The sequence below is a fragment of the Fukomys damarensis genome, unplaced genomic scaffold (genome assembly GCF_012274545.1).
Source record: "Fukomys damarensis isolate Sample0158 unplaced genomic scaffold, DMR_v1.0_HiC HiC_scaffold_17, whole genome shotgun sequence".
In the NCBI taxonomy this organism is placed as follows: Eukaryota; Metazoa; Chordata; class Mammalia; order Rodentia; family Bathyergidae; genus Fukomys; species Fukomys damarensis.
In genome coordinates this window covers 81,623,774-81,648,620 of record NW_022900929.1, presented here as the reverse complement: position 1 = coordinate 81,648,620, position 24,847 = coordinate 81,623,774, and the positions used below count along the sequence as shown (strand labels likewise).

At 50.7% G+C, this 24,847-nt stretch overlaps 2 protein-coding genes across 7 annotated transcripts in view; one reads left to right on the top strand and one right to left on the bottom strand.

The window, feature by feature from the left end:
• The window catches only part of Ccpg1 (cell cycle progression 1), a 24,530-nt gene extending 13,272 nt beyond the window's left edge, over window positions 1-11,258 (top strand). For 4 of the 6 annotated variants that reach the window (XM_033765266.1, XM_033765264.1, XM_033765267.1 and 1 more), the window contains 4 exons: window positions 620-871; window positions 5,378-5,475; window positions 7,217-8,592; window positions 10,553-11,258. In XM_033765266.1, coding sequence (XP_033621157.1) covers window positions 620-871; window positions 5,378-5,475; window positions 7,217-8,592; window positions 10,553-10,742 — 1,916 coding nt within the window. In that variant the 3' untranslated portion in view covers window positions 10,743-11,258. Of the gene's footprint in view, window positions 1-619; window positions 872-5,377; window positions 5,476-7,216; window positions 10,169-10,552 lie in introns of those variants that run through there. The other 2 variants (XM_033765265.1, XM_033765268.1) reach the window with 2 other exon arrangements.
• Pigb (phosphatidylinositol glycan anchor biosynthesis class B) overlaps window positions 11,133-24,847 on the bottom strand; it is a gene marked incomplete at its 5' end in the record, with an annotated part of 18,792 nt that continues 5,077 nt past the window's right edge. The window contains 8 exons of the mRNA XM_010609091.1: window positions 11,133-11,481; window positions 12,134-12,314; window positions 13,602-13,815; window positions 17,258-17,322; window positions 17,956-18,167; window positions 19,400-19,451; window positions 22,000-22,140; window positions 23,705-23,835. Coding sequence (XP_010607393.1) covers window positions 11,350-11,481; window positions 12,134-12,314; window positions 13,602-13,815; window positions 17,258-17,322; window positions 17,956-18,167; window positions 19,400-19,451; window positions 22,000-22,140; window positions 23,705-23,835 — 1,128 coding nt within the window. The remainder of the gene's footprint in view (window positions 11,482-12,133; window positions 12,315-13,601; window positions 13,816-17,257; window positions 17,323-17,955; window positions 18,168-19,399; window positions 19,452-21,999; window positions 22,141-23,704; window positions 23,836-24,847) is intronic.

Here is a 24,847-nt window from a genome sequence, read left to right as displayed (position 1 = left end):
GATGTGCTGTCGGGCTGTTGGAATCACAGCAGACTTAAGGAATCTTGTGTTTGGCAACCTCTCAAGCTGATGTTCCCAGGGGATGCTTTTTGCACAGCTTTCTTTCCCTTTGCTGCTGTGTTCAGAGAGGAGCGGCAGCAGAGCAGTCTCACGGTGGGTGTGTGCCGTGCTGCGCTTCCTGGTGTTGAGCCCGTGTGGCAGGAGTGGTTAGGGCAGGGCTGGCCTGGCCGCCTCTGCTTGAGGGAGACCCGGGAACGACGGAGGGCCCAGCGGCTGGAGGACAGGATGCCTTGGGTCCTTGTGCGCTTCCTGCATCCCTTTCCCAGTTAAGCTTACTACGTCTCTGCCAGAGCAGCACTGAAGAATTTGATCTCGCTGCCTTGTCTCTGCCAGCAGCGGGTGCTGTCCTGGGCTCAGTCCCCAGCATCCCGGACAGCAGGTGGATGAGTGTGTGCCATAGTCCACTTCGTGTCCGCGCACTGAAGACTTGGGGCTTGTGGTGTTTTTGGCTGCCTCGCATGAAGAGCATGTAGGGATGGCCTTGACTCTGTGAACCCCTTTTGGGAAGGCTTTTCTAAAATCCGAGTACCTAAATGTCAGCATTTTACCTTTAAAACAGTGTTTTCATCTGAGCATGGCGACGACGGGTCAAGTAGTGAAGAGGCCGGCGACCAGCCCAGTCCTGCCTTTCGCCGGCGCCGCCCTAGAAGGAAGGTTGAGTCTGTCTCAGACTCTGAGGAGCGGCCACCTGCTGACCTTGACCCCCTGCTACTCACAGAGCCACAGAGACGCCAGCCCAGCGGGTGCCTCCACAAGTGTGTCCTGCTCGCCATGGTGATTGCTGTCAGCATGGGGCTCGGGCATTTCTACGGTGAGTGAGTGAGTCGGGGGGCCGGGCAGGCGGGGGCAGGCAGGGGCAGGCAGCTGGCTCTGCTTGGTGCCGCCAGGCGGGACCTGCTCGGGCCTGCTCACACGCGTCTTCTCATGTGGAGAGTGGAGGTGGTGCTGCCTGTCCTGAAACACTGTTTGCACTTAACCAAGGCAGAAGGTACTAGAGCTAGGCCGGGTGGTACACACCTGTGATTCCATCTACTTGGGAGGCTGAGGCAGGAGGATCATTGGGATCCTGTTTCAAAAAAAGGCAAAGGAAATACTGATAAATTTTTTAAAGTAAAAACATCGAAAGATTAAAAATGTAAAAAAACGGGCTAGGTGTGGTGCTGCACACCTGTAACAACACTCAGGGGGCTGAGGCAGGAGGATCACTGTGAGTTTAAGCCCAGCCTGAGCTATGTAGTGACAACGTGCTTTAAAAAATAGAAACAAAAATGTGAGATGGTTCCGCCACCTGCCTTGCAATTGCAAGGTCCTGAGTTTGATCCCCAATACCAAAAAAAAGAGATGGTTCCAAGATTCAGACTTCTTTGGCCCCCATCAGAATGGTTTGCTGCAGTGCGTCAGTCGTTAATGCCCTCGATTGCAAGTGTCCTCCTGTGGCCTTGACTGTTGTTGCATGACACGGCATGGAGGGCTACTGTGGTCTGTGTGATTCACACTGTCTGTCAGAACCAAGGATTGAACTTGGGTCCTTGCACTTTTGAGGCAGGCGGTGGCACCACTGAGCTAAATCCCTGGCCCAGTCTACACTTTTTTTTTGTTTGTTTTTGGTTTTTTGAGACAGGGTCTCACTATGTAGTTGAGACTGACCTGGACCTCACTATGTAGCCCAGGCTGGTCTCAAACTCACAGCGATCCTCCTGCCTCAGCCTCCCAGGTGCTGGGATTACAGGCATGCGCCACCACGCCCGGCTCAGTGTACACTTTTTAATGCTTTTATGTTCATGGTACTGGGAATTGCACCCAGGAACTTTATGCACTGTTACATCCCTAGCCTTTCGTGTGTTTTATTTTGCTATAAGATCTGCTAAGTTGCCCAGGCAAGGCTCCAGATTCAAATCTTCCTGCCTCAGCCTCACAGAGAGTTGAGGATACTGTGAACCACCACACCTGGTTTATAACCCACAGCTTCATGTTGCGCTTTGCTAGATCCCTCTAACAGTGTTCTTTACATTGAGATCAAAGCATTGCTCACATGTTGTGCCGATTTGTGGGAAGTGTGTTATTTCATACAGTGTATAGGTAGAACAAACATGTCAATAGGTGTAAGTTAGGGTGAGTTTAATGGAACAATGTTCGTTTGTTTATTTTTTGGTACTAGGGATGGAACTCTGACCGTTGTGCTTGCAAAACTTGCACTGGAACTACTGAGCTAAATTCCCAACCCTGAAACAATGCTTATTTAAAGTGTCAGAGTCAGTAAAATGAGTTCTTTCATACATTTGACTCCATTTATTTCATTTTAGTCTTTGGTACTGGAGATTGAACTCAAGTTCCTGTGCTTGTGAAGCAGGCTCCGTGCCACTGAGCTGAATCCCCATCCCATACTTCACTCCGTGTAAATAAAAGTGTCTGGCCCCAGGGGACGGCTGGGAGGACTTTGTGCTGAGGCGCTGTACCGGTGGCCCTCTGCAGTCTGCGGTGGTGCGGTTTGAGCACACACCGGACTTTATTGGACAGCTGTAGCACCTGTGCCAGTGCTTTGAGTATGATTTTTTTTTTCCTCTCTGCAGGTAAACATGAAGGTAACAAAGGAGGTGGTGGTCTTCATCTTTTCTCTAGCTGAAGCAAAAATTGGGTAGTGATTTTAATGTTAATACAGAGTGCATTGAAATCTCACCAACTGATGACCTTTTTTTTGAGATAGGGTCTCACTCTGTAGTTCGGGCTGACCTTAAACTTGCAACAGCCTTGCATGACTTTGAATGTTTTACAGAAAGCTCCGTTTAGAGAGGAATTCTTTTAAAATGAGAAACTGCAGAATTTTGTTGCTAGTAAAATTTACTTCAGTAATTATGAGTAATAGCGCATTTTCCTGTTAATCTTTTCACAGTATGAAAATGATGATGTGGGATGTGAAGTAGGTCTGCACAGTAATGAAATTCGTTTAATGGGAGTAGAAGCCCTAACCTAAACGACTCTTCCAGGCCGTCCTAGAGGACGCACAGTCCTCAGGTACTTCAGAGCGGGTCTGGATGTCCCGTTCACCACGGCGCTGCTCGCCTTCTCTGGGCGCCTCAGTGGGCCTCCTGCTCGGTAACGGCTCTGCGGGAGAGCAGAGGGCAGCAGAGCAGGGCGCACAGGCGGTTGGAAAGCTGAGCACTGTCCTGCAATGCACCTGTGCTCTAGGTGGAGCCTGCGGGCCCCACACTTACCCGGGGACAGGGCGTGGCCATGACACAGCCGCTAGCCGTGCAGACCCTTTCCTGCCAAGGAGGAAGTGAAGGTCCAGTGGGGAGCCGTGGGAAGACTACGGGGCCGGCTGGGAGATGTGAGGGAGCAGTCTGGACAGCACTGGGATCGGAGTGAGGCCTTGGAACTGCAGCGTTGGGGTGGAGAGTGGGAGGTCTGACAGGGCGCCCGGGGGCAGAGGCGGGAGTTCGCTCTGGTAGCTGACGGCATCTCGGGCTACTGGGCAGGATTGGCAGGTGAGGCAGATGGCATGCTTGGTTGAGGCCTTTCGTCACTTGGGTGGTTGCCCGTGGAGAACTTTTGATTTCTCCCTCCAATGTGGAAGCCCGCAGGCAGCTGGTGTTGGCTGGGAGCTCCAAGAGGTGGCAGCGGCGCTGTGGCTGAGGTGGCTTCTCTGCTCGTCACGAGTGACTTGCAGCTGATGCCTTGGCGGTGCTGCCATGTGGCCAGGAGCAGGGTGAGGAGGACACCAGTGGCAGGGAGAAGCAAGTGGTTGCCTGCAGCTCCTGGGAACTGCAGGGTTCTCCCTATCCATGCAGAGTTGTCTTGTGGGCACTGGAAGCTCAGAGGTTTTCTGTTGCTTTAAAAGTTAGAGAGAAGTTTATGTAAATAGTTTTTGAAATCTTGAGTTTCTTCCGAGTAATTTTGAAGTAAGTTTGCCATGCTCCTACAAATGAGATAATTTAAAGAGAAGAAACGAGTCCTTATTCAGAGTTTCATACTTGTTACCTGGTGTTTGGAATGTCCAACAAGGTTAGGGAAAGGTTACATGGTTTCAGGAAATTAGGAGATAGGTCTTGTAGCAGCAAGGTAGAAAAACATAGTAAGCCATCCTAGCATCCTTTTTAAAATCCACTCAGTAGATGAAATATTAAGGTTGCTGGGTGCTTTTTGCTGTTTTTAACTTAGGTTTTTTTTCCCCTCCTGTGTGAGCATGTAGCAGCATGTCTTGGGAAAAGTGAAAAATCACGAAAAAAAAAATATATATATATATTTATTTTTTTTGTACCAGGGATCAAACTTGGGTCCTTGTGCTTGCAAGGCAGGTGGAACCACTGAGCTAAATCCCTGGCCCCAAGAAATCTTTATTATGGCTTTGTAAGGGAGGGGCAGTGATACTTAAGTGACCTTAACCATGGCAGAATTCTTTAAAAATTGGGCTATGAGGTGAGCGTGGTGGTGCAGGCCAGTAATCCCAGGACTTGGAAGGCTGAGGCAAGAGGATTACCATAAGTTCAAGGCCAGCCTAGACTACACAGTGAAAGTTGGTCTCAAAAAACTTAAAAAAAAAGAAAAGACAGTTGTGAATTATTAGATAACCTCTACTTTCTGGGCTTGTGTTGTGTCCTTTTGGCAAAATATTAAGAGAGACAGAGATAGACATTTGTTTGTATTGACTTAAACCGAAAGAACCACACCATGGACTGTTAATTTCTCTGTGTAAAGGAATTTGAAACAAACACACTCCTCTGTAGAGCCCCTCAAAACAGCAGAGCTGAGTGTCTTCATACAGGGAGATAAGACCATCTCAAATTTCCTTTTTGTGTTGGGCCCACACCTGTAATCCCAGCACTTGGGAGGCTGAGGCAGGAGGGTTATTTGAGTTCCAAGCCAGCCTGGGCTATATAAGGAGACCTTGTTTCCCTTTCTTTGTGTAATATGGGCTGGCCTGCTTGTTTTGTTTTGTTTTGTTTTTGGTACCGGTTATTGAACTTGGGTCTTTATGCTTTCGAGGCAGGCAGCAGAACCACTGAGGTAAATCCCTGGTCCCTGGCATGCTTGTTTTGATCAGAAGGACAGTGAAATACTTGAACATTCTTGGGTGTATGCTAACAAAAATTAGATAAGCTAACCTGCTGGGCCTGATTCATATGATTAACATCCACTATCATTTGATGAATGACACCACGAGTTTTCACTTACTCTGGATAATCACAATTTTTAAACAGTGAAATGTTATGTTGAAGGAAGATCCAGACTATGTAGGTAATATGTAGATGAAATATGTTACATATTTTAAAATATTGGTAATCATAATGTACACCCACAATTAAAAATTTCATTTTAGGTGCAATTCAGAGTGAGAGATGGCAGCAGTTAGTCCCAAAGACACCTGCGAACGGAGCGAGTGACGCGGGGAGGCAGGGGTCCCCTCTGGAGGTGAAGGTGCGTACCCCACGCCGAGATGTGACCGCGGCCGCAGCTGTGGTTACAGCTCCCCGTGCAGCGTTAGTTACTGCCACTGGGTCGCCAAATGCGGAATTGCGTGTCGGGTGTGCGTTAAAGCATTCAGCAGAGAAAGGGGCACAGGACACTCAGCTCGATGGTGTTTATAAACTAGATGCTTCATGTAAAAGAAGACTTTGAGGCTCTACGAATCAGATGGACAGGCTGTGCCACCCAAAAAGACGGGCTGTAAGCCTGAGCGCGAGGTGTGAGTTCAAGCAGCAGCCTCCACCGCAGGCCTGAAGTGGCCGTAACCAGGTGGGCTGTTCAGTGATGGGCAGATGATTTTGAGTCCTCACCTTATCCTAGGCACTAATGGAGTATATCCTGTCCCAGAGCTCCTAGTTCTCAGGACATGAAATGAGTAAGCCTAGCAGAGCCAGTGTTTTTCTTTTTTTCCTCCTAGTACTGAGCGTTGAACCTAGGGTCTTCTCACTGAGCCACACACCCCTCTTTGTGGTACCGGGGATCAAACTCGAGACCTTGCACTTGCAAGGCAGGTGGCGACATCACTGGGCTAATTCCCTGGCCCGCTGCTATTTTGTTATTAACAGTATTTAAATTTGACATTTGAAGTACGTACATGTACAAGTATACTGTTAACTTTATTTGCACAGAGCTAAGAAAACATTTTCAGGGGTTGGGGCCTTACACCTAGCTCCTCGGCGTCTTCCTGGCTGGTGAGGTTGCTATCTTACGTGGCCTTCTGATGGAAGAAGCAGGTTTTCCTGCCTGAAGCTCACAGCACTGCAGTGGACCACACTGGCAGCAGTCTTCTCCCCAGCACCATCCCAGGGTAGGAAGGCCAGCGTGGCAGCTGGCTTCCTGGCTGGTTCTTTCCTGGGACGACGAGCTCAGGCTGTGGCTTCCCGCCACGCGCTCTCCCTTGCAGTTTACGTATACCTCCCTCAGGCTCAGACAGAGTCCTCCTTTGCATCCAGATTGTGTCTTCAAGGGGTCCTGTTGAAGGTAGTTGTCTGTAGTGCACCCCGGAGTATCAGAAGATGGCATTCTCTGTCACCGTGGTTTCTGGTTCCATGAGGTGACACTGGCTTTTAGGAGACGACTGGCGAGCTGTGTCCCGTCAGTGTCTTCCTGCCTCTGTGCCTCCAGGTCCTCTGCTGCCACTGGTGTTGTGTATGCTGCGTCTCACTTTGTGATTGTTTCTCACGGTGCCAGGGATGGAACCCAGGCCCTGACATTTGGTTAGGCAAGCACTGAAGCCCTGAGCTACACCCGGTGATCTTCTCTTTTTACAACTACAGCCCTGTTAGGGACGAACTAACAAGGTTAGCTAACTTCCTTGTCTTAGAGTCTTCCCAGGCTTAGCTGAATGTACTTTCTTGCATGTGAAACTTAGGTTTTCTCTCTCTTTTTTTTTTTCCTGTTTTTTTGAGACAGGGTCTCACTATGTAGTTGAGACTGACCTGGAACTCACTATGTAGCCCAGGCTGGTCTCAAACTCACAGCGATCCGCCTGCCTTAGCTTCCCAAGTGCTGGGAATATAGGCGTGCACCACCACGCCAGGCGAAACTTAGGTTTTCTAATTTTTATACTATTGAGAATAATACCTAAGTTATAGTGCCTTGTAGAAATAAAGCCAGTAAAGTTTGTGAGGTGTTAATATCTTAAAGATTGAAACTCAGCTTTTGAAATCTTGTCATTTTTCTTTCAAAATAGACTTTGAAAGAAAGTCTTGGACGGTGTCGACTCCTGACAACTGCAGAAAAGATGGCCCTTGAAACTCAGACGAGGAGACTCGCTGCGCACAGTCACCACCTGAGGGCGTCTCTGGAGCAGGGAGAGCAGACCACTGGCTCACTCCAGGAAGAGTTACGAAAGCTACGGGAGCAGATTAGAATATTGGAGGGGAGAGGTGCAGGTGCTGAATTAATCCTAGAAAATCAGAAGCTTAAGCAGCATTTGCATGAAGCAAAACAGAAAACACATAGGTTCCTTAATCAAAGGGAGATTCTGTTAGCAGAAACAAAGATGCTAAGAAGTGAACTGGAGAGAGAACAAAAGTCAGCAGCATCTTTGCGGAGGGAAATTTTGCACCTACAGGCTGGTCAGCGGCAGCCTGGGTCAGGCTCTCCCCACGAAAAGGAGACAGCAGAGTTACAGGAAAGACTCGCTGAGCTGGAGCAGAGGCTGAGCTTTGAGCAGCAGCGCTCTGACTTGTGGGAAAGGCTGTACATCGAAGCCAGAGATCAGAATGGAAAACCAGACACTGGAAAGCAGAAGGCGGGCAGAGGAAACCACAGGGCTAAGAGTAAGTCAAAGGAAACACTTTTGGGAACAGTTAAGGAAACTTTTGATGCCATGAAGAATTCTACCAAGGAGTTTGTGAGGCATCATAAAGAAAAAATTAAGCAGGCTAAAGAAGCTGTGAAGGAAAATCTAAAAAGGTTCTCAGATTCAGTTAAATCCACTTTCCGACATTTTAAAGATACCACCAAGACTATCTTTGAAAAGGGCAATAAAAGATTTGGTACTGCAAAAGAAGCAGACACTGGGAAAAAAAAAACAGTTTTCAGCGGTTGTTCACATCCACAGCATGAAGCGCCCCCCCAAAACCAGAACCGCCGCAGCCCCAGCATGCAGGGTGCTGGGAGCCAAGAGCAGCAGACTCGCTGGGCGTGGTCCGGAGGAACCGCGTGCCTCTACAAGGCTGGCACCACCAGTGGCTGGCAGGGAGCGTGTCGCTCCTCCCGAGAGGCTGGGCACCGGGTGCCTGGAACCGCTCGGCAATTCTTCAGCCCCTGTGACACGGTGGCGAGTCCTGCACTGGCTGCTGACTTTAGGCAAGTAATTAGAAGATACTTAGTAAAAGAGCTGGACACTTTTCATCATTGGGAAGAACTTAATGAATTCATCGATCAGTGTATCATAAAGGGCCTCACAAGTCAGAAGACCTTCGCAGACTTTGTTAATGATGTCATAGCTCATCTTAAAAGCATGGAGGAGTACCGAGCAGACAGTGGAGTGTTTGAGAAGTTGGACGGATACATATGTAGACACTTTGCTGACCGTGTACTCCCGCTGTTCGGACCCAGGTCGGTTTACTTAGAACCGTGTCTTTATAATAGTTTCTAACACTTGTCTGATGGGTAGTGCTTTGTAATATAGAGATGTGCTTTAATCTTGAAAGCTTAGAATAAATGGAAAGATAGAGCTTTAAAATTACAGCTATTTCATGTAGAAAATTCCATGCAACATCATCACTGTTGACTTGAGAAAATGATTGCTTTAAGAATCAGTTAAGTCTATATAAATCCTATTTTCACTCATTTTGTTTCACTCTAATTTATATGAAAAGACAGTTGCCTTGTGTGATCAATCTATTTATATGCTCACCATAGTGGACAGTGCAGATTTTTCTCTGAAATCAGAGCCCATAGTTAACAGCCCTCCTGTACCCCATCATTGCCAAATTATTAACACTTCTTACCGGGCTGCATGTTAAGGGCAGTGGCATGACCAGGAGGCAGCAGAGCAAGCCCAGAATCCTTACGTGCCCATCTGCCCGTTGCTTATCAGCTTTTTACCCTGTAACATGCAGTTCCCCTAACGTTCAAGTGTGAGCTTTACTTCTTGCCTCTGAGATACATCTATATATTTGCAAATAAAGGCAGCGTGTCTATAGAATAATGAGACTGGTTCTGGTGTCTGGTGCCCTGGGCAGAGTGCTTGGCATGGAGGAGCCCACAGTGAGGTGGACAGAGGCAGGCGTGTGGTGGCCACAGCCTCTGGAGGGTGGTGGAGAGGCTTGGTGAGGGAGGTGGCCTTCAGCCTCAGCATAGGTTTCAAAGAGCTTTTGAAAGAAATGAGAATGGGCCCTAGATTTAACTCAGTGGCAGTGCACCTGCCTGGAAAGAAGTGGGAATGAGCTGCCCTGCAGGGAGGGCATTTCACGCAGAAAGCCAGGTAGTGCCTGGGTGCATCTGGAAGATTTGGATCACCAGTGGCCCTCACTGGATCATGAAGGCTTGTTTCATAGGACATGGACGGAGGATCCGCAGAGGGTGTGGTGTGTGTGTGTGTGTGTGAGAGAGAGAGAGAGAGGGACAGTGCCATCTAGAGTGCTGGCCATGGCTGGAAGGAAGGGCCAGTGGAAAGTGAAGCTAGGAGGTGGGTGACAGGCATGAGCTGGTGGTGCCTGGATTAGGACAGCAGAGCACAAGGGAGACATGTGGACAGATTTCATACAGCAGTGAAACACTGAAGAAGTGTGCCCAGAATGGGCTGGAGATGGTGGCAGCTGAGCTGAGAAGCATGAACAAGGCTGCAGGTGGCACAAAGCCACGAGGCCCTCCAGGCCTCCTGAAGGCGTGCTCTTGCCCGGTCAGGGCGGAGGCAGGCAGTGTAGATGCTGGGAGGAGCCGGGTGGGAGGAGGTGGAGCCTGGTGTGGGCTCGTGAGATGTCGATTTCTACAGAGGTAAAGCCAGCGGGGCAGGGATTTTCATAGAATGGAGGGAAAGTAATGGACACATCTCATTATTTTATTGTCACATTTCTATTCCTTGAGCATTTTCTCTGCCTTGCCAGTAAAATTTGTCCTTTGTTTTGTTTGTTTTGAGACATGGTCTCACTGTAACTGTAGAGCAGAGGCTGGCCTTGAACTCAGGATCTTCCTGCCTCACCGCCCAAGTGCTGGGGTTACAGGCCTGCACCACTGCCTGGCTCTGTTTTTTGTTCTTCTTTGAGACTAAGTCTTGCTGTGTACTTAAATTCAACGCCAGGCTGTGTAGCCCAGGCTGGCTCCAAAACACAGCACTCCTGCCTCGGCCTGCCTTTGTAGATGTGCACTGCCACACCCAGCTTCTTCTTATAGGATAAAAAAGTGTCATGCCTGCACTAACCCCTTTTTTGGTGCAGGTAATTAGGACTATACTTCGTATTAACATCCTGACTGAAGTTAGTAGAATAATGGATAAAAGCATTAAAGTTGTTTTTAACTTAATTTAAATAAGCTGAACTCTAACATAAATGAAAAATGTGTTTACTACTTTCAGTCGACCTGATAAAAAGCAGCGTATGGTAAATATTGAAAACTCCAGGCATGGAAAACAAGAGCAGAAGCATCTTCAGTCACAGCCTTGTAAAAGGGAAGGTAAATGGCATAAATGTGGTCGCACTAGCAGAAGACACATGGCAAATCTGGAAATAGAATTGGGGCAGTTACCTTTTGATTCTAAATACTGATCGTGATTGTGTTACATTAGAAAGCTAAGACACATGGATGCTTTTTGTACTGTGTACTGTTTGGTGTTTAAACTAAGATGGAATTCCCATGAGGACACTGTTGCTTTTCATGTTGAAAGAGATTTTTCAGTGTGATGGCTTCGTAGTACTTACAGCACCACTCAATTACAAGCTTAATAACCTGCATCTAATAAACCCATAGTACAGCTTTGTTGCAAAAAAGTTTGGGGGGGCACTGGAAAATACAGTAGTCTTATTAAGGAAGCCAGGCATGCAACAGATTTGTGCATTGAGTGTCTTCTGTCCACGCCACACACGACAGTGATTAACACTGCTGTCTGTCAGGCTGTGCTGTGCGGGTGTTGCCATAACTTCCACTTCTTGTCTTTCTGTGGGTTCAAGAGCCCGCTGACTTGTGAAGAGTTTGCCGCCCGCAGAGCTTGCTGACTTGTTCTCTTGTGAGCCCCTTGCACATCTGATTCCAGAAGAAACAATAAAACGACGCCATGATGACGACCAGGTCTTTACTGGGATGTGGGCATGTCCGTGTGTCTTTCTGTGGTTCAAGGCTAGCGGGACCTCTGTGCTGCCGAGCCTCACCCTGTCCTCAGCCCTCAGTGCCTGGCGGGCCTCGCTCATAGACATAGATGTGGCTTCCAGTTCTGCCCTCGGGGAAGTGAGTGTGGAAGAAAACAGCAGTTCTCTCGTAATTCCCCGAGGTTAGGAAAGCGCGGATTTCCTACGAGTAAATAAAGCAATGTGAGTGTGAAGGCTGCAGTTTCCTGAGGAATGTTTAAGAGCCAGAGCTGCCTGTTCTGATTTTGCCCCTGACTTCTGGCCTTTTCCTGCTGCAGTGCTGCAATGGAACCCAGGCCGAGTGCCCCTGAGCACCGCCCCAGCCTACAGGGCCTCTGTGAGCTCCGTCCCCAGCCCTTGATGACTTCACTTATTTTTTTATGGAACTGGCATTGAATCCAGGATCTCTCACTGAGCCCATCTCCAGCCTTTTTTGTGATTTTTGGGGGTGGGTACTGGGGATCAAACTCAGGACCTTATGGTTGCCAGGCAGCGGTGGCATAGCTGAGGTACATCCCTAGCCCTTGGCTTCTTAGTAAAAATTTTTTGAGGCAGTCTCACTATGCAGTTCAGGCTGGCCTTGAACTCCAGGTGATCCTCCTGCCTCAGCCTAAGTGTTGTGATTACAGGTATGCGCCACCACAGCCAGCTATTTCTTAATAAATTAACTTATGGTAACTAATATGCCTCGGTGGCTACAGACCTGGGACTGGCTCTGCCTGGAGAAGACAGTGCCGAGTATGGGGAGACAGGGACGGACAGCAGGACAGTGTTGCCGATTGCTATTTGCTAAGCGCTCTTTCCTGTCTACTTACCTCCTCCAAAACGCTGAAGATGATCACACGAGCAGGCAGCAAGGCGGCGTTGGGAAACTCCCTCTGGAGCCAGCGCGCAGGGTCGAGGTAGAACGTGTCTGCTTCATCAAGGTAGCCGCTCTGCCCATTCAGGTCTGGGGGACACTGGAGGAACCGCATGGGGAGTGGGCAGTGGACGTGGCTGTGAAGGAAGTCGCCATCCGTTACCAGGGACCAGGCAAAGCACACGTCCCCCCACCCTGAACATGCCTCAGCTCAGCCGAGTGCAGCTCAGCTCCGCCATAACCATGGGGATGTGAATGGGACTCCAAGCAGCAGCAGCCAGCGCCCGGGTACCAGGCAAGGCAGGAGGGCCCTGCTGTCCCCTCTGCGTGGAGGGGGCTGGACCAGAGCAGCATTGCACCAATGGGCAACCTCAGGAGCTGCTGCTTCTGCATTTTACTGTGCTGCAAGGGTGGGTCCATCGGATCCCAGGCAGCACCTGTTAAACTAGGTTCTGGGCGTGTGCAGAGCCCTAGAAAAGCTAAACTTCACTTGATTAAAGGATGAAACGTTCAATGACACATGGAGTGTAATTAACCTGTGAGGTGCATACAGAGTAAATTTAAGACCTAGTAATTTCATGACTTAGGATCTTGGAGGAGGCCCTGTTTTGAACTTACAGCAGAAATTTTGAGGGCTGGGGATATAGCTCAGTGCCATAGTGCCTGCCTGGCAAGCAGGAGGCCCTAAGTTCCATCCCCAGTGCTAAAAATGAATGAAGAAAAAAAAGCCTACTGGGTGTGATGGAACACGCCTGTAATCCCAGCAGCACTTGGGCGGCTGAGGTAGGAGGACTGCTGTGCGTTCCAGGCCAGCCTGGGCTACGTAGTGAAACCATGCCTCGAAAAACCAGGAAAAAATATTCTGAGAAACAGCTGCTAGCCTTTGGGAGGCACAGTTCATCTGCACTGCACAGCAAGACCATCTCAAAAAGTCAAAGGTGTAAGCTGAGAACTTGGTGAACTGTGGGCAGCCTGCAGCAACACCTGCAGTCACCACCATGTTCTGAGAAATCTGGGCCCCTGCTGGGGGAGGGTGCCGGGCTCTTGCATCTGGCCTGTGGCTTTCCAAGTTGCGTGTTAGTATTTGGCATTATTAGGCTGGGTATTCCAAGTGTTCTGTCCCCCTAAAACAAGATCCTTGGTGACACTACATTACCTGGGCTTGAAGCTGGCCTGAGGTACATAGGAGTGGAATCATCTGCAGGAAGCTGTGTTCTTTCCTGCACTACGTAGGACCGTTTCCCAGGAGCCCTCGAACCCGGCACTGGAAGCGTGAGGCCCTGAGTTTGATTCCTGCTATCAAACCCCCCACTAAGTAAATGTCAGTGGGTGTGTAAAGTTTATTTGATCAATAAAAGTTGCCTCCAATCTGGGAATTTCAGCTTTCTGTTCTTACTAAGGGCGCCTAGGGCAAGCTGCAGTACCTGTAGAATGGTGTTGAGTGGCACGGCATCATCATGAACACTGAGGCTGAAGACAGGTTGGCACTTCTGCAGCCGACCTCCTGCACGTGGCCCATGACGTCCAGGGCACCCCGCTGGTGAACCAAGCCCGTGTAAAGGGCCAGGAGTGCACTGGACAGAAGCAGGAAGCAGAGAGCTGGCTTCCTCCAAGTCCTCAGGTGGGAAAGTGAGTGCCCTGCGTGACAGAGATGCGGCTGCAGTCTGAGCCACGGGTTGGGCCCAGCATCTCTGCTGGTTCAGACTCGCGGTTTGTCATGGAGATGCTGACCTCGGTGTAGCTATGGAGCCTCGGGTCAGACCTGAAGCCTCAGGATTTTCACACTGGCTTGAGATCACGTTTACCAGGGGGCGCCCAGAAACAGAAGGTACCGAGTTGAGGGGAGAGCTGGAAGAAATCTCACTGCTGGACTGGGCCTCGAGAAGCCGGGACCCTTGCTCTTCTCACAGGGAAGCAGTAGCTTCGGTACACTTGAGGTAATTCGCGAGACTCCACTTGGATTTCGCCAGCCGACAGGCATTTAACTGCATGGCAACGAGTACTGAGGTGACGTTCTGGGCAGAAGCCACCCAGTGCCACAAAAACTGCACTGCCTAAATGAGGCCCCAGGCTGTCGGAGCGCTCCTCACACACAGCATTTCATGCGTGGCTAACGGTGCCAGCAGTACGCCACTTCTGCTACCCGGGCCCATGGAACGGTACTTTCTTTTGGAGGGGCCAGGGCTGGGATTTAACCCAGCCTTTTAAAATCTTGAGACCAGGATCTAAGTTTTTTCTTTTCCTTTTTGCTAAGTTAAATTGCCCGGGCTGGCCTCTAACCTGTGGTCCTCCTGTACCAGCCTCTCAGCGTGCTGGGTTACAGGTGTGCACCACCACACTTGGCTTAACGATGCTTTGTGTCTATGGATGATTTCTGGAAGAGCTGCATAAGGACATGGCAAGTTACCGTTGGGAAGTGACCAAGGTGACTGTAGAGGACTACATGAGTACATTTACTTTTCCATGACTTTGGGTTTTACACTAAAACGGCTGTTATCAGATGGCTCATATCGTACTCACTGAAGCCATCGCATCCACTTGGCTGATCTGATAAAATCTGAGGCTCCAGGACAGCTGTCCCTCAGAACCGTCCCTGTGCGACAGCCCCGTGCATGATTGCACACCCTGTGTGTGGAGCCCCTCTGGTCATGCTGTGCGGCCACAGCCTTGGAGTAGCTCTGCCCCAGGTGTGGGGTGCGCAGCGTTCAACACGGGGTCCACCCTGGCCGGCTGAGGAGCGGCATGGGAGCACCTGGCGGCAGGAATGATCAGAAAAGCTAGTGCGAAAACCTGTTCAGCACTCCACCGTACCAAGAAGTGTACTGGTGATTCTTCCCATTCTATTCTTCAGGTTCTTGAGACTGGGTCTTGCCGTGTGCCCCAGACTCCCTCAAACTCAGGATCTTCCTGCCTCAGTTTCCCCAGTGCTGGGATTGAAGGCAGATACTGCCATGCCTCACTGCTTTTTGTTTTTATGGTACTGGGCACGACACCAGGGGCTCAGCACTGGAGCTCTGTCTCCAGAACCCTTACCACTTTTACAGAGGCTCTTGCCAAGTTGCCCAGGCTGGGCTCTGATTTGCCATCCTCCTGCCTCTGCCTCCTGAGTGCTGGGACTGCACTGGGTGCACCTTTCCATACTCTGGGGAACCTGTCAGCTCAGTTTAGTGTCGTTTGTTTCCATGAAGAAAGCTTGGAATGGGACTAAGGAGAGGAGAGGCCCGGGAGAGACAGGTGTCCACCTGCAGGGTGCAGGTGTGAGGGAGGTGTTGGGAGCAGCCCCAGCTGCAGCCCCACACTGAGAAGCCACTGGCCAGGCCCAAAGCAGCCACTGTCCAGGGTGTCATTAGTGAAAAGTCAGCTAAAACACAGGCAGATGGCGGCTCCTGGGAACGAGGCGGGAGGGAAGCAGGCAAGGGACCGCCGAGATCAGAATTTAGAGTCTGAGAGGCGGTGGTGTTGAGAGAACCTGCTCTGGGGGTGTCCCGGGCTGCGTGGTGGCCTGGAACCTGCTACAGTAGCTCCCTCTTGCCAGTTCCACCACCAGGACAGCAGGCCTCCTCACCTCTTCAGCCTGGGCTGGGCCTGACTTGCACTGACCAAAGGACGATGGGAGGAGAGAGTTCACAGGTCTGGGCCCGGACCTCAGGGCCTGCATGCTGCTCTCCTGGGGCCATGAATACACAGGAGAGCTGCGCTGCCTCAGCCTACAGCAGTGGCACCCAGTCATGCAAGCCATCCACCAGCCTGCTCACGGTGACAGCATGTCCTGGGTTTAGGCCCCTAGGTTTGCTTCTATTCTGAGACAGGTTCTTGTTAAGTCACTAACCCAGGCTGGCCTAGAACTCAGTACCCTCCTGCCTCAGGCTCCTGAGTGGTGGAATTCCTGGTGTGTGCCTCCATGCCAGACTAAGCCACTCTACTGAGGTGGCCTGTGGCACCATCCACGGCCAAGAGTTAAGACGGTTGCCTAACATCAGGTTAAAAAGATCAGAACAAAAAAAGCCAAGGACCTGAGGTGCAGTCACCCAGCTATGTCAGGCAGCCACCTGCACCAGGCCCATGCTGAGCGTCCAGGGCTCTGGTGCCCTGCCCACTCAGGAGCGCAGTCCACAGGGAAGGTGGCAGCCTGTGCCGGGTGCGGGCTGGGACAAGCGCTCAGGCACTGGTAACTGCATGCCTGGGAGAATGTGGTGAAGTGGGAGCCACTGTGCTACGATCTGCCAGGCGGCTCTGTGCGCGTGTACTTGGTGTGAGGGCAGGAAACACGTCACGGGCAACGCACGCTTGTGCCTGGGAGGCAGCGCCTCCAGCCTGGTCGGAGAAGGCTGCTGGGCTGGGAACCACTGGGTTCTGAGGTGAGACTTCTACCCTTCTGTGCTCCGGTCCCTGATGGTACTCATTGCCTTCTCTGCAAATGCGGTTATTTTTTTTTAATGCCTTAACGTTTCAAGGAAGACCAGAATCATTGATTATGAATTAAACTTGAAGTTAAGGGTTTTTTTTTTGGGGGGGTGGTTCTTTTTGGTACCGGGGATCGAACTCGGGACCTTGCACTTGCGAGGCAGGCAGCAGAACCACTGAGCTAAATCCCCAGCCCTACAGTTAGTTTAATTCATAGTTTTCCCAAACCAATTAAAAATTTAGGTTCTCCTAAGATGAGTTAACATTTTTTAAAGTCATAAGTAAAAAATACACAACAAAAACTCATGGAAAAGTGGAGAAAGAGCCAAAAATAAAGTCATGGGAGTGAATTACTTTAAAAACTGCACTGCGTTAGTCTTAACAGGGTAAACACTTTGTGGACAAAGGCATTAAAAACTAGTTTTGACAGCAATAAATGTATTTTCCCTTTGTGAAAATGAAGGTCCTTGTAGTTTAGCCATAAACTTGAAACACCTATTCTAAAACAGACCAGTCTTACTTTCATAGTGAAAGAGTTCTAAGTCAGGAACAGCACTACCAAAAAGTGCCTTGGACATTGGAGCCTCATGTTTTTATCTTCATAAGATGTAGGGAAAATGTTTACCTTTTATCTGGTTCTATGTAATTGTTTTTTGTATTAAACAAAATCACTTACCACAGAACACCATACAGAATGGTAAGACTGGATAGATAAACCTGAATTCTTTGTGGTCCAACATGCTATAATTAAAAGAAGAGAAAATATTTTATACATCACACAGTTGTTTGACAAAATAACCTATTTAGAATGAGACATCAATAATATGTTTCTATAGAGACTGAGTCTCTTCATGCAGGAATCACCCCCTTTTTAGTGACAAGGTGACACCAACAGCACCCCTGGGACCTGAGGGTGAGGGGCCGGGGAGCCCCACAGGCTGCACTGGCTGAAGGGTGGCGAGGGGCAGAGACACGGGCTCTCGCTCAACGCCAGCACTGGACTCCATGTCTGGGCCTGACTGCACACCTACAGATTTCTGTGCCCTCGATCCTTAGTGTTTAGTGTTTCTCTAGAGCAGTGATGGCAAACCTGGAGCTTTCATTAACAGCTGCCTTCGGCACGTGTGTCATGGATTTGCCACCCCAGTCTGGAGCAGTTTGCTCAGTGAGAAAGGAAGCATACTGTCGCTCTGGGCCCAGCTGGTTACTGCTGCTCACAGCGCATGGCAGTAAGGGTCTCGGTTTTACTTCTATGAGGTCCTGGGGACGCAGCCCAGACCTCATGTACACCAGGCGAGTGCTCTGAGCCGCACTCACCTGGCCCGATCTGTTCACTTCCCTCGATGCTGAGCCCAGCTCCAAGTGCGCTCTTACCTGTACACCAGCAGCGTCCACAGCACGGGCACCAGCAGTTTCCTGCAGCGCTGTGGGGCTCGCACACAGCCGTGGAGGAAGAAGGGCAGGTGGGGGCCCAGGACAGCCGGGAGCCCCTGGCTGAGGTACCAGTGCCACGGGTGGGAGCCGTAGAAGCTGCCCACGCCCTGCAGCACGTTGAACCTCAGGAAGTTGAGCTGCACCAGTGTCCACTGTCGTGCAAGAAGAAAAATGAAAAGCCTCAGAGTGGGCACTGTCTGGCACCGAGGCAGAGACTGAAACCAGGCCCCGTTCCCCTCTGTAATTCTAATGCTGCATGAACACACCCTCTCTTTCCTTCTGGTTACTGATGCACTCGGAACCTGTGAAACCCTAGACCTGAGGTGTACGAGGGATCTCAGAAATCCCAGGTGGGTGCTCACACATTGTGGCAGCGGAGGCTTTCTATCCACAGAAACCCCTACTGAACAGTGCCCTTCCCTCAAGGCTGTGAGCCCGCATGACAGTTCTGCTCCAGTTCCTGGAGGCAGAGGAGTCTGCGACGGGGGATGCAGGGACAGTAATGCCACAGTGTGCCCTCCTGCAGGCACAGGGCAAGCATTTCACCTGCGCTGCCTCTTTGCCTCTTCCCCACAAAGAACCATGGCAGGAAAGGTCCAAAACATCCCAGATCGTATAGCTGCTACGAGAGAACTAGGCTTCAAATGGTGGACAGCCCTGGGAGGGAAAGAGAATTTTAAAACACCCAAAGGCAAGGCATGGTGGTGCATGCCTATAATCCCAGCACTCTGGGAGGCTGAGGCAGGAGGATCGAAAGTTCCAACCCAGCCTGGGCGACTCAGTGACTGTGAGACCCAGTCGCACAGAATGGTGTGGGGTGGGGATGGGACGGGCACAGTGAAGGCTGAGTTTCATCCCCAGTACTGCGAGAAAGGAAGCGGGTAATCACTTGCAGTTGCAAGATGAAAATCTCAAACTAAGTGACAGGATAGAAGACTTCAGCTACTGTGTTCTGTGGACGACTGTGGGGCCAATGGTCATTAGGAAACCTCACTTTCACTGCTGCCAACCTTAGGCGCAGGTGAGCTCTGCCACAGACGGGATCTTCTGAAGCTGCTACAGTGCTGGTGGAAGGCACAGCCGGAAACATGGTCAGGCTCTTTCTTTTGGTATCGAACTCTGGTCCTTGCACTTGGAAGGCAGGTGGTGGAAGCACTGAGCCCTGGCCCAGTCAGGCTTTTTCAACAGATCTATATCATTCTGTTTTGGTACTGGAGACTGAACTCAGGACCTTGTGAGGCAGGTGTGCTGAGCTATATCCCCAGCCTCCATATCATTCTTTAAAAGGCTTTTTTCTAAAATACTAATGGATTAAAAATCTACTTATCAGTACAATTAATGATTAAAATAAAAACTGCTGCTAGTTTAGTATCTTTTTACTTACTTGGCCAAAAAAAATACGATCAATTACCAGAGACAGACTCAGTGTTACAAACCTGGAAAACAAAACAGAACGGTGACTCAATCTGAGGAAGCCTGGAGTTTCCAAATGCCCTGCACCAAGAGCCGCTGTAAGAACACTTTACAGTCTCATCTGCAGATACAGAAGGCATTTTGAAAGCTCTGACTGAGGAGACACATTGAAGCAAACTTTCTAAGAAACACTTGCTGTGGCCACGCAGTATCCCAACCTTGGCACCTAAATGCAAACGTGGGGCCCGCAGTCTTCCCGAGGGTGACACACCTTCCACCTGTCCTCAACACAAGTGACAAAGGTGCTCGGCTCTCGGCACGGTGCAGGCACATGGACTCCGGGTGCTGCAGGGCTGGAGTCGCGCACATCCTGGGTTTCTACTGCAAGGCCCAGTAACCCCTGGACCGCACGGCTCTTCAGCTGGCGTACACAGCACTTCCCATTTTCAGCAACTACACAGTTGCTACTCAAATTCTACAAATCTCTGGTTCCCATAAACAGATTTCTGCTGGGCACACATCTGGACCTGGAACCGCCAGTGAGAACCCTGGCCGCTATAGATACACAGCTTTCCCAAGTGTGCCAGCTCACGTCCCCTAGCAACACACGCGTGCACATACAGCGCTACACTGTTTTTAGCTGCTCGTGTCTGTTAGGAGGAGAACGTCACGGTGGCTCTGTGTTTGCTTTGTTTTGGTTTTTCTGAGGCGGTTTCACTATGTAGACCACGCTGGCCTCCAATGTGTGGTGATCCTCCTGCCTCAGCCTCCAGAGGGATGGGAACATAGGCATGGTCCACTATACCTAGCTGTTTTTGTTTGAGACAGGGTCTCATGTGTAATCCAGGCTGTTCCCCAAGTTCATGGTCTTGCTGCCTCTGCCTCCCTTGTGCTGGGATTACTGCTCAGCTGTGGGTACTTGAGTAGCATTACCCTCCCTGGCCATCCACATATTTTAAGTACTTGTTGAGGTCTTTTGATCAGTTTGCTATTGCGCTGTCTTTTCCTGTAGATTTTTGCAAGATTTTGAGTCTAGGCTGAATATGAGATTTGGGTCGATTATACAGCTTGCACACGTCTTCTGACCTGTGGCTTGCTTTTTCACTCAGTAGTGAGTCTGATGAACAAAGGTTCGGAGTTTGTTTGGTTTTCTCTGTGAGAAATACGACTTGTTGAGCAGCCGGCTCTCTCCCTCTTCCTCTGTGCTGTGATCACCTTCACACAGCTGCACTGTGTGCACACCTGGCCTCTGCTGTCTCCTCCACCTCTGTAAGCACCGTTCGCATCTGCTCGCAGTCTCCCACTTTTACCCCACTACAAGCCCCCGAGCTCTTCTGGGCCACTGCAAAGTTTAGAACCAGCTCACAGTTCGCACATGCCCACACACGCACACACACCCGCTCCCCAGCTGAGGGAGAACTGGCCACACCGAACCGGTGCTCTGTCCCTCAAGCCCTCCTGTTTCCTCCATCTCTTACTGTAGATTATAAGGTGATTTTCTAGATTCCCCAATGTTCAGTACAAAGTGAGAATCATGCAGCCTGGTAGACGGTTTCCTGAAAGTAACTGAAGAGTTTCCTCTGCATTTATTTATTAGAGACAGGGTCTCACTGTGTAGCCAACGATGGCCTCGACTCTGGGCGATCCTCCCGCCTCAGCCTCCCAGCGCTGGGATGATAGGCGTGCACCTCCTGCCTGGCTCCTGTGTTGGGAGACTGGCGCAGTCTGGACGTGAGTTGGTATTTGTCAAAGGTGTTGGCTCTGGAAAGACCGTGGCACAGCTCAGGTCTGGAGCTGTGCATGGAGGCTCACTTGGCAACAGCACTGAGGAGGGACGGACCCCGCCGCACCCTACCGCCTCATATGCTTGCTGGCCGCCTGTTCTTTCCTGTGCTTCCCGCAGACTCTGCCAAGCTCATTGGGAGCCCGGAATCTGCTCATCCCATGGTGTCTGAGGTTGCTCCACTGCTCCCTGGCCCTGCATTTGTCCACTCCACGTCTTGGGGTCAGGGCTGGGGTCACAGTGTGAAGGCGTGTTCAGGGCCCAGCATTTCCTGCTTGTTTCCACTGCCTCTGGGCAGACGCGAGCAGGGCGACGCCCCAGAACGGTCGGTCTCACTGAGCCTGCTCAGTGTGGAAGAGCAGGGCCCTTGACAGCACACGTGCGGAACACATGGGAGGCAAAGCCTGCGGAAGCGCTGCACTAGACACAGCAGAAGACGTGGCTAAACAAATTAACACCTAAGCCGTATCACAGACGCGGACAGACGCTCAGTGAGGCTCTGTGTCCTGGACGGAGGACTCAATGCCGTTAGAAGACAGTTAAGTGAAGTTGGGTGTGGGGCGCACACCTGTGATCCCAGCATTGGGAGGCTGGGGCAGGAGGACTGAGCTCAGGCCCAGCCGGAGTAATTGAGCAAATTTGATGGCTGGAGCGACAGCTCAGTGCAAAGGTCCTTGGCTCCTAGAATCACTAAAAAACAAAACAAAGCCCTACACACTGGAAAATGCAGCCTTATTCACAATCTGTCACCCGCACGTCAGGACCCGGGGTGGTGCAGCCAGGCTTACCCAACAGGGAAAAAGCAATGCAGAATGAGGCGGTGCTTCGCAGGCTCCTGCCACACGTGTCTGAAGAACAGCGGGACCCACGGGATGATGGCTGTGGGGCGGACGAGGCAGGCCAGGGCCACCAGGGAGGCGTACTTCATGCTGCACAAAGGAAGGAGGGACAGTCATTCTGAAGTGGCCCTAGTCACGCTGTAAGCTAAATTTTCAAAATTAAATGACAGTATTTTGCCAGGTATGATGGCATGTGCCTGTGTTCCCAGTTATCTGGGAGGCTGAGGCAGAACGATCCTAAGTTCAAGGCCAGCTGGGGGAACTTAGTGAAACCCTGTCTCAAAACAGAAGCTTAAAAAGCCCTAGGGATGTGGCTCAGGCGTGGCACTACATCCCAGGTTGTGCAAGGCCCTGGGTTTATTCCTAGTACTGCACAACAACAAAACCGAGAAGAAAAAAAGAAAAGAAAGAAGACAGCGTTTTCCCTTTAGCTATATAGACTCGGGCAGGTGTCATCTATTACCTGGGTATTAGTTTTTCTCATCTTGAAAAGGAGGTAACACTTGAAGTCTTTGTAGCTCAAATATCCTACTTCTAGTACTTTCAAGTAAGTTATCCCATGTCTTAATGGCGGTCCTATGAACTGAACAGTAACTAAGTCTTAACGTCACAGCTCTACCGGCTGCCCCCCTTCCGGAGCCACGGCTGCTCTTAACGTCGCTGCAGGGACCAGACAGTCTCGGACCCTGAGCTGCACCCCAGCCAGCACCCAGCCCTGGGGGGACCCACCGACCCCTCCCCAGGGAGCATGAGGTACCACTGGGCCATGGCAGCGAGAACAGTACAGAAGCCGAGAGCACTGCAGCGCGGGGCTGAGGCAGGAGCCAGACTCCCAGGCAGAGGCGCAGCCCTTCCCTCCGCCTCCCGCTGCTGCCTCTATCCTTGTCACACGGGCAGCCCACGCGACACTGACTCTGGCCACCAAGTCCGAGGCACAAGTGTCCATGCCACAGGGAGGTGGGCACCAGAGCTCCATCGGCTGCCACATTCGGCTCTTCCAGTGCCTCCTGCCTCAGCCTCCTGAGAAACTGGGCTTACAGGTTGCGCCTGGCTAGTTTTAACTAGACTCCCAAATTCTGGCTTTCCCTCTGCAGTATATCCCAGCCAGACATTTTCCTCCTCTGTGGTGCTGGGTTCAAACCTCGGGCTTTATGTGCTAGGTCGGCACTCGGCCACTGAGCCACATCCCGGCCCTCACTCCCTTCAGCGCTGCCGCTGGAAAGCACTCAGGCCTGACTGCCTCGCTCTCTTGGACTGGAGCCCTACTCCGGAGCAGGCCAGTCCTGCCTGCCCTCCACTCCCACTGCAGCTGTGCTGGCTCCCACGGGCTCTGCCCGTGGCCGTGTGCCGGGTCACACAAGGGCTGTCTTCAGCTTGTCTGTCCCTCGTCACTGGCTCTGGGAAGGGGAGGACATCTCGGCAGTTACTACTCCACGTCACCTCCCTGAGGCCTTATCCCCTGCAGCTCCCCAGATGCCCCGCCCTGCAGCCTGCACCTCTGAGAACCAACTTCCTACCAGGTTCTCCTTAACTACTGGCTTAGAGTTCCCCGCCTCTGGCCGAGGGACATCCATGACCGGGCAGGCAGCCTCCTGGGTACCACAGTACGAGGTAGCTCTGTGTTTCTCTTCGGGCACAGCTGGTAAGAGCTCACCTGTTTGTGGACTTGGAGCCTTCCAGAGGGTAGTAGGAAAGAGCAATGGTAGTAAGGAGGGTCTCCGTGGTGTTCGTGAGGGTCCGGGTACAGCAATACCATGTAAACCAAGAGCACAGCTGGCAAAGGAACTGAGAAGTCACGAGCACAGTGAGCGTCCTGGTCCTCTGGGCCTGAGTGCTGCCTGACCACACTAACAGCAAGGACTCCGCCGGGCACACTGGGCACTGCCCGGGCCCAGGCGAGCCCCAGTTGGTGGCGGTTTCAGAGCCAGGGGCTTTGTCACGGCACTGCCCTGACGTGAACCCCACTTCCGATTCGCGACAGACAGATTCCCTGCTGGTAGTCTTCCTAGAGGACCGAAATTCGGAACTAGTCTCCCGATCAGTATTCTTCAAGCTGCCTTAAAAACAAGTATTCTGACTTCTTTATTGGCCTTGGTTTGATACGCTGCCCCATTTCTTAATTGAAAATTAAGACAAATACAACAAAAATTTTGAGAAGGCATTATTAAATTTTAATTTGAAAACTGACTAAATTAGTAAACCAGATTTTGGAAGAGCGTACAATTAAAAGCATCAGTAAACATTTACTTAAACCTGTTAGCCGAGACACTTTATACTATCTCTTCAAATGTACCCTAAAACATTCTAGTTTTCATGGTTACAAGTATTTCCTACACCAGAACATCTCACGCTAACAGCTAGAGGAGGACTGCAAGGGCGACACGACCTTTGCCTGTCATTCTATGTTGAGTCTTCAGCTTTGTACATAAAAGGTAAGCACAGACAGAGGCTGACGCCATACCTGAGTCAAGCACTTAGCCCATAAACCAACTCTTGTTCTTCTTAAGATGTAAAAGAATACATTGTTTGCAGAACTATGTCCTTTGTCCAATTTACTAATAAACTGTATTCCAAAAATGTGGGGGTAACTGCATGACTTGGAATTGGGAGTGTATCTTCCAAGAGAAATACTATTAAACACTTGGTAAGATTTCTAATGTAGGGGCCGGGGATTTAGCTCGGTGTTGCGGCATCTGCCTTGTAAGCACAAGATCCTGAGTTTGATCCCCAGTACCAAAAAAAAAAAAAAAAAAAGATTTCTAATTTGGGAAAGAGCTGTGTGCCCTAACAACAGTTC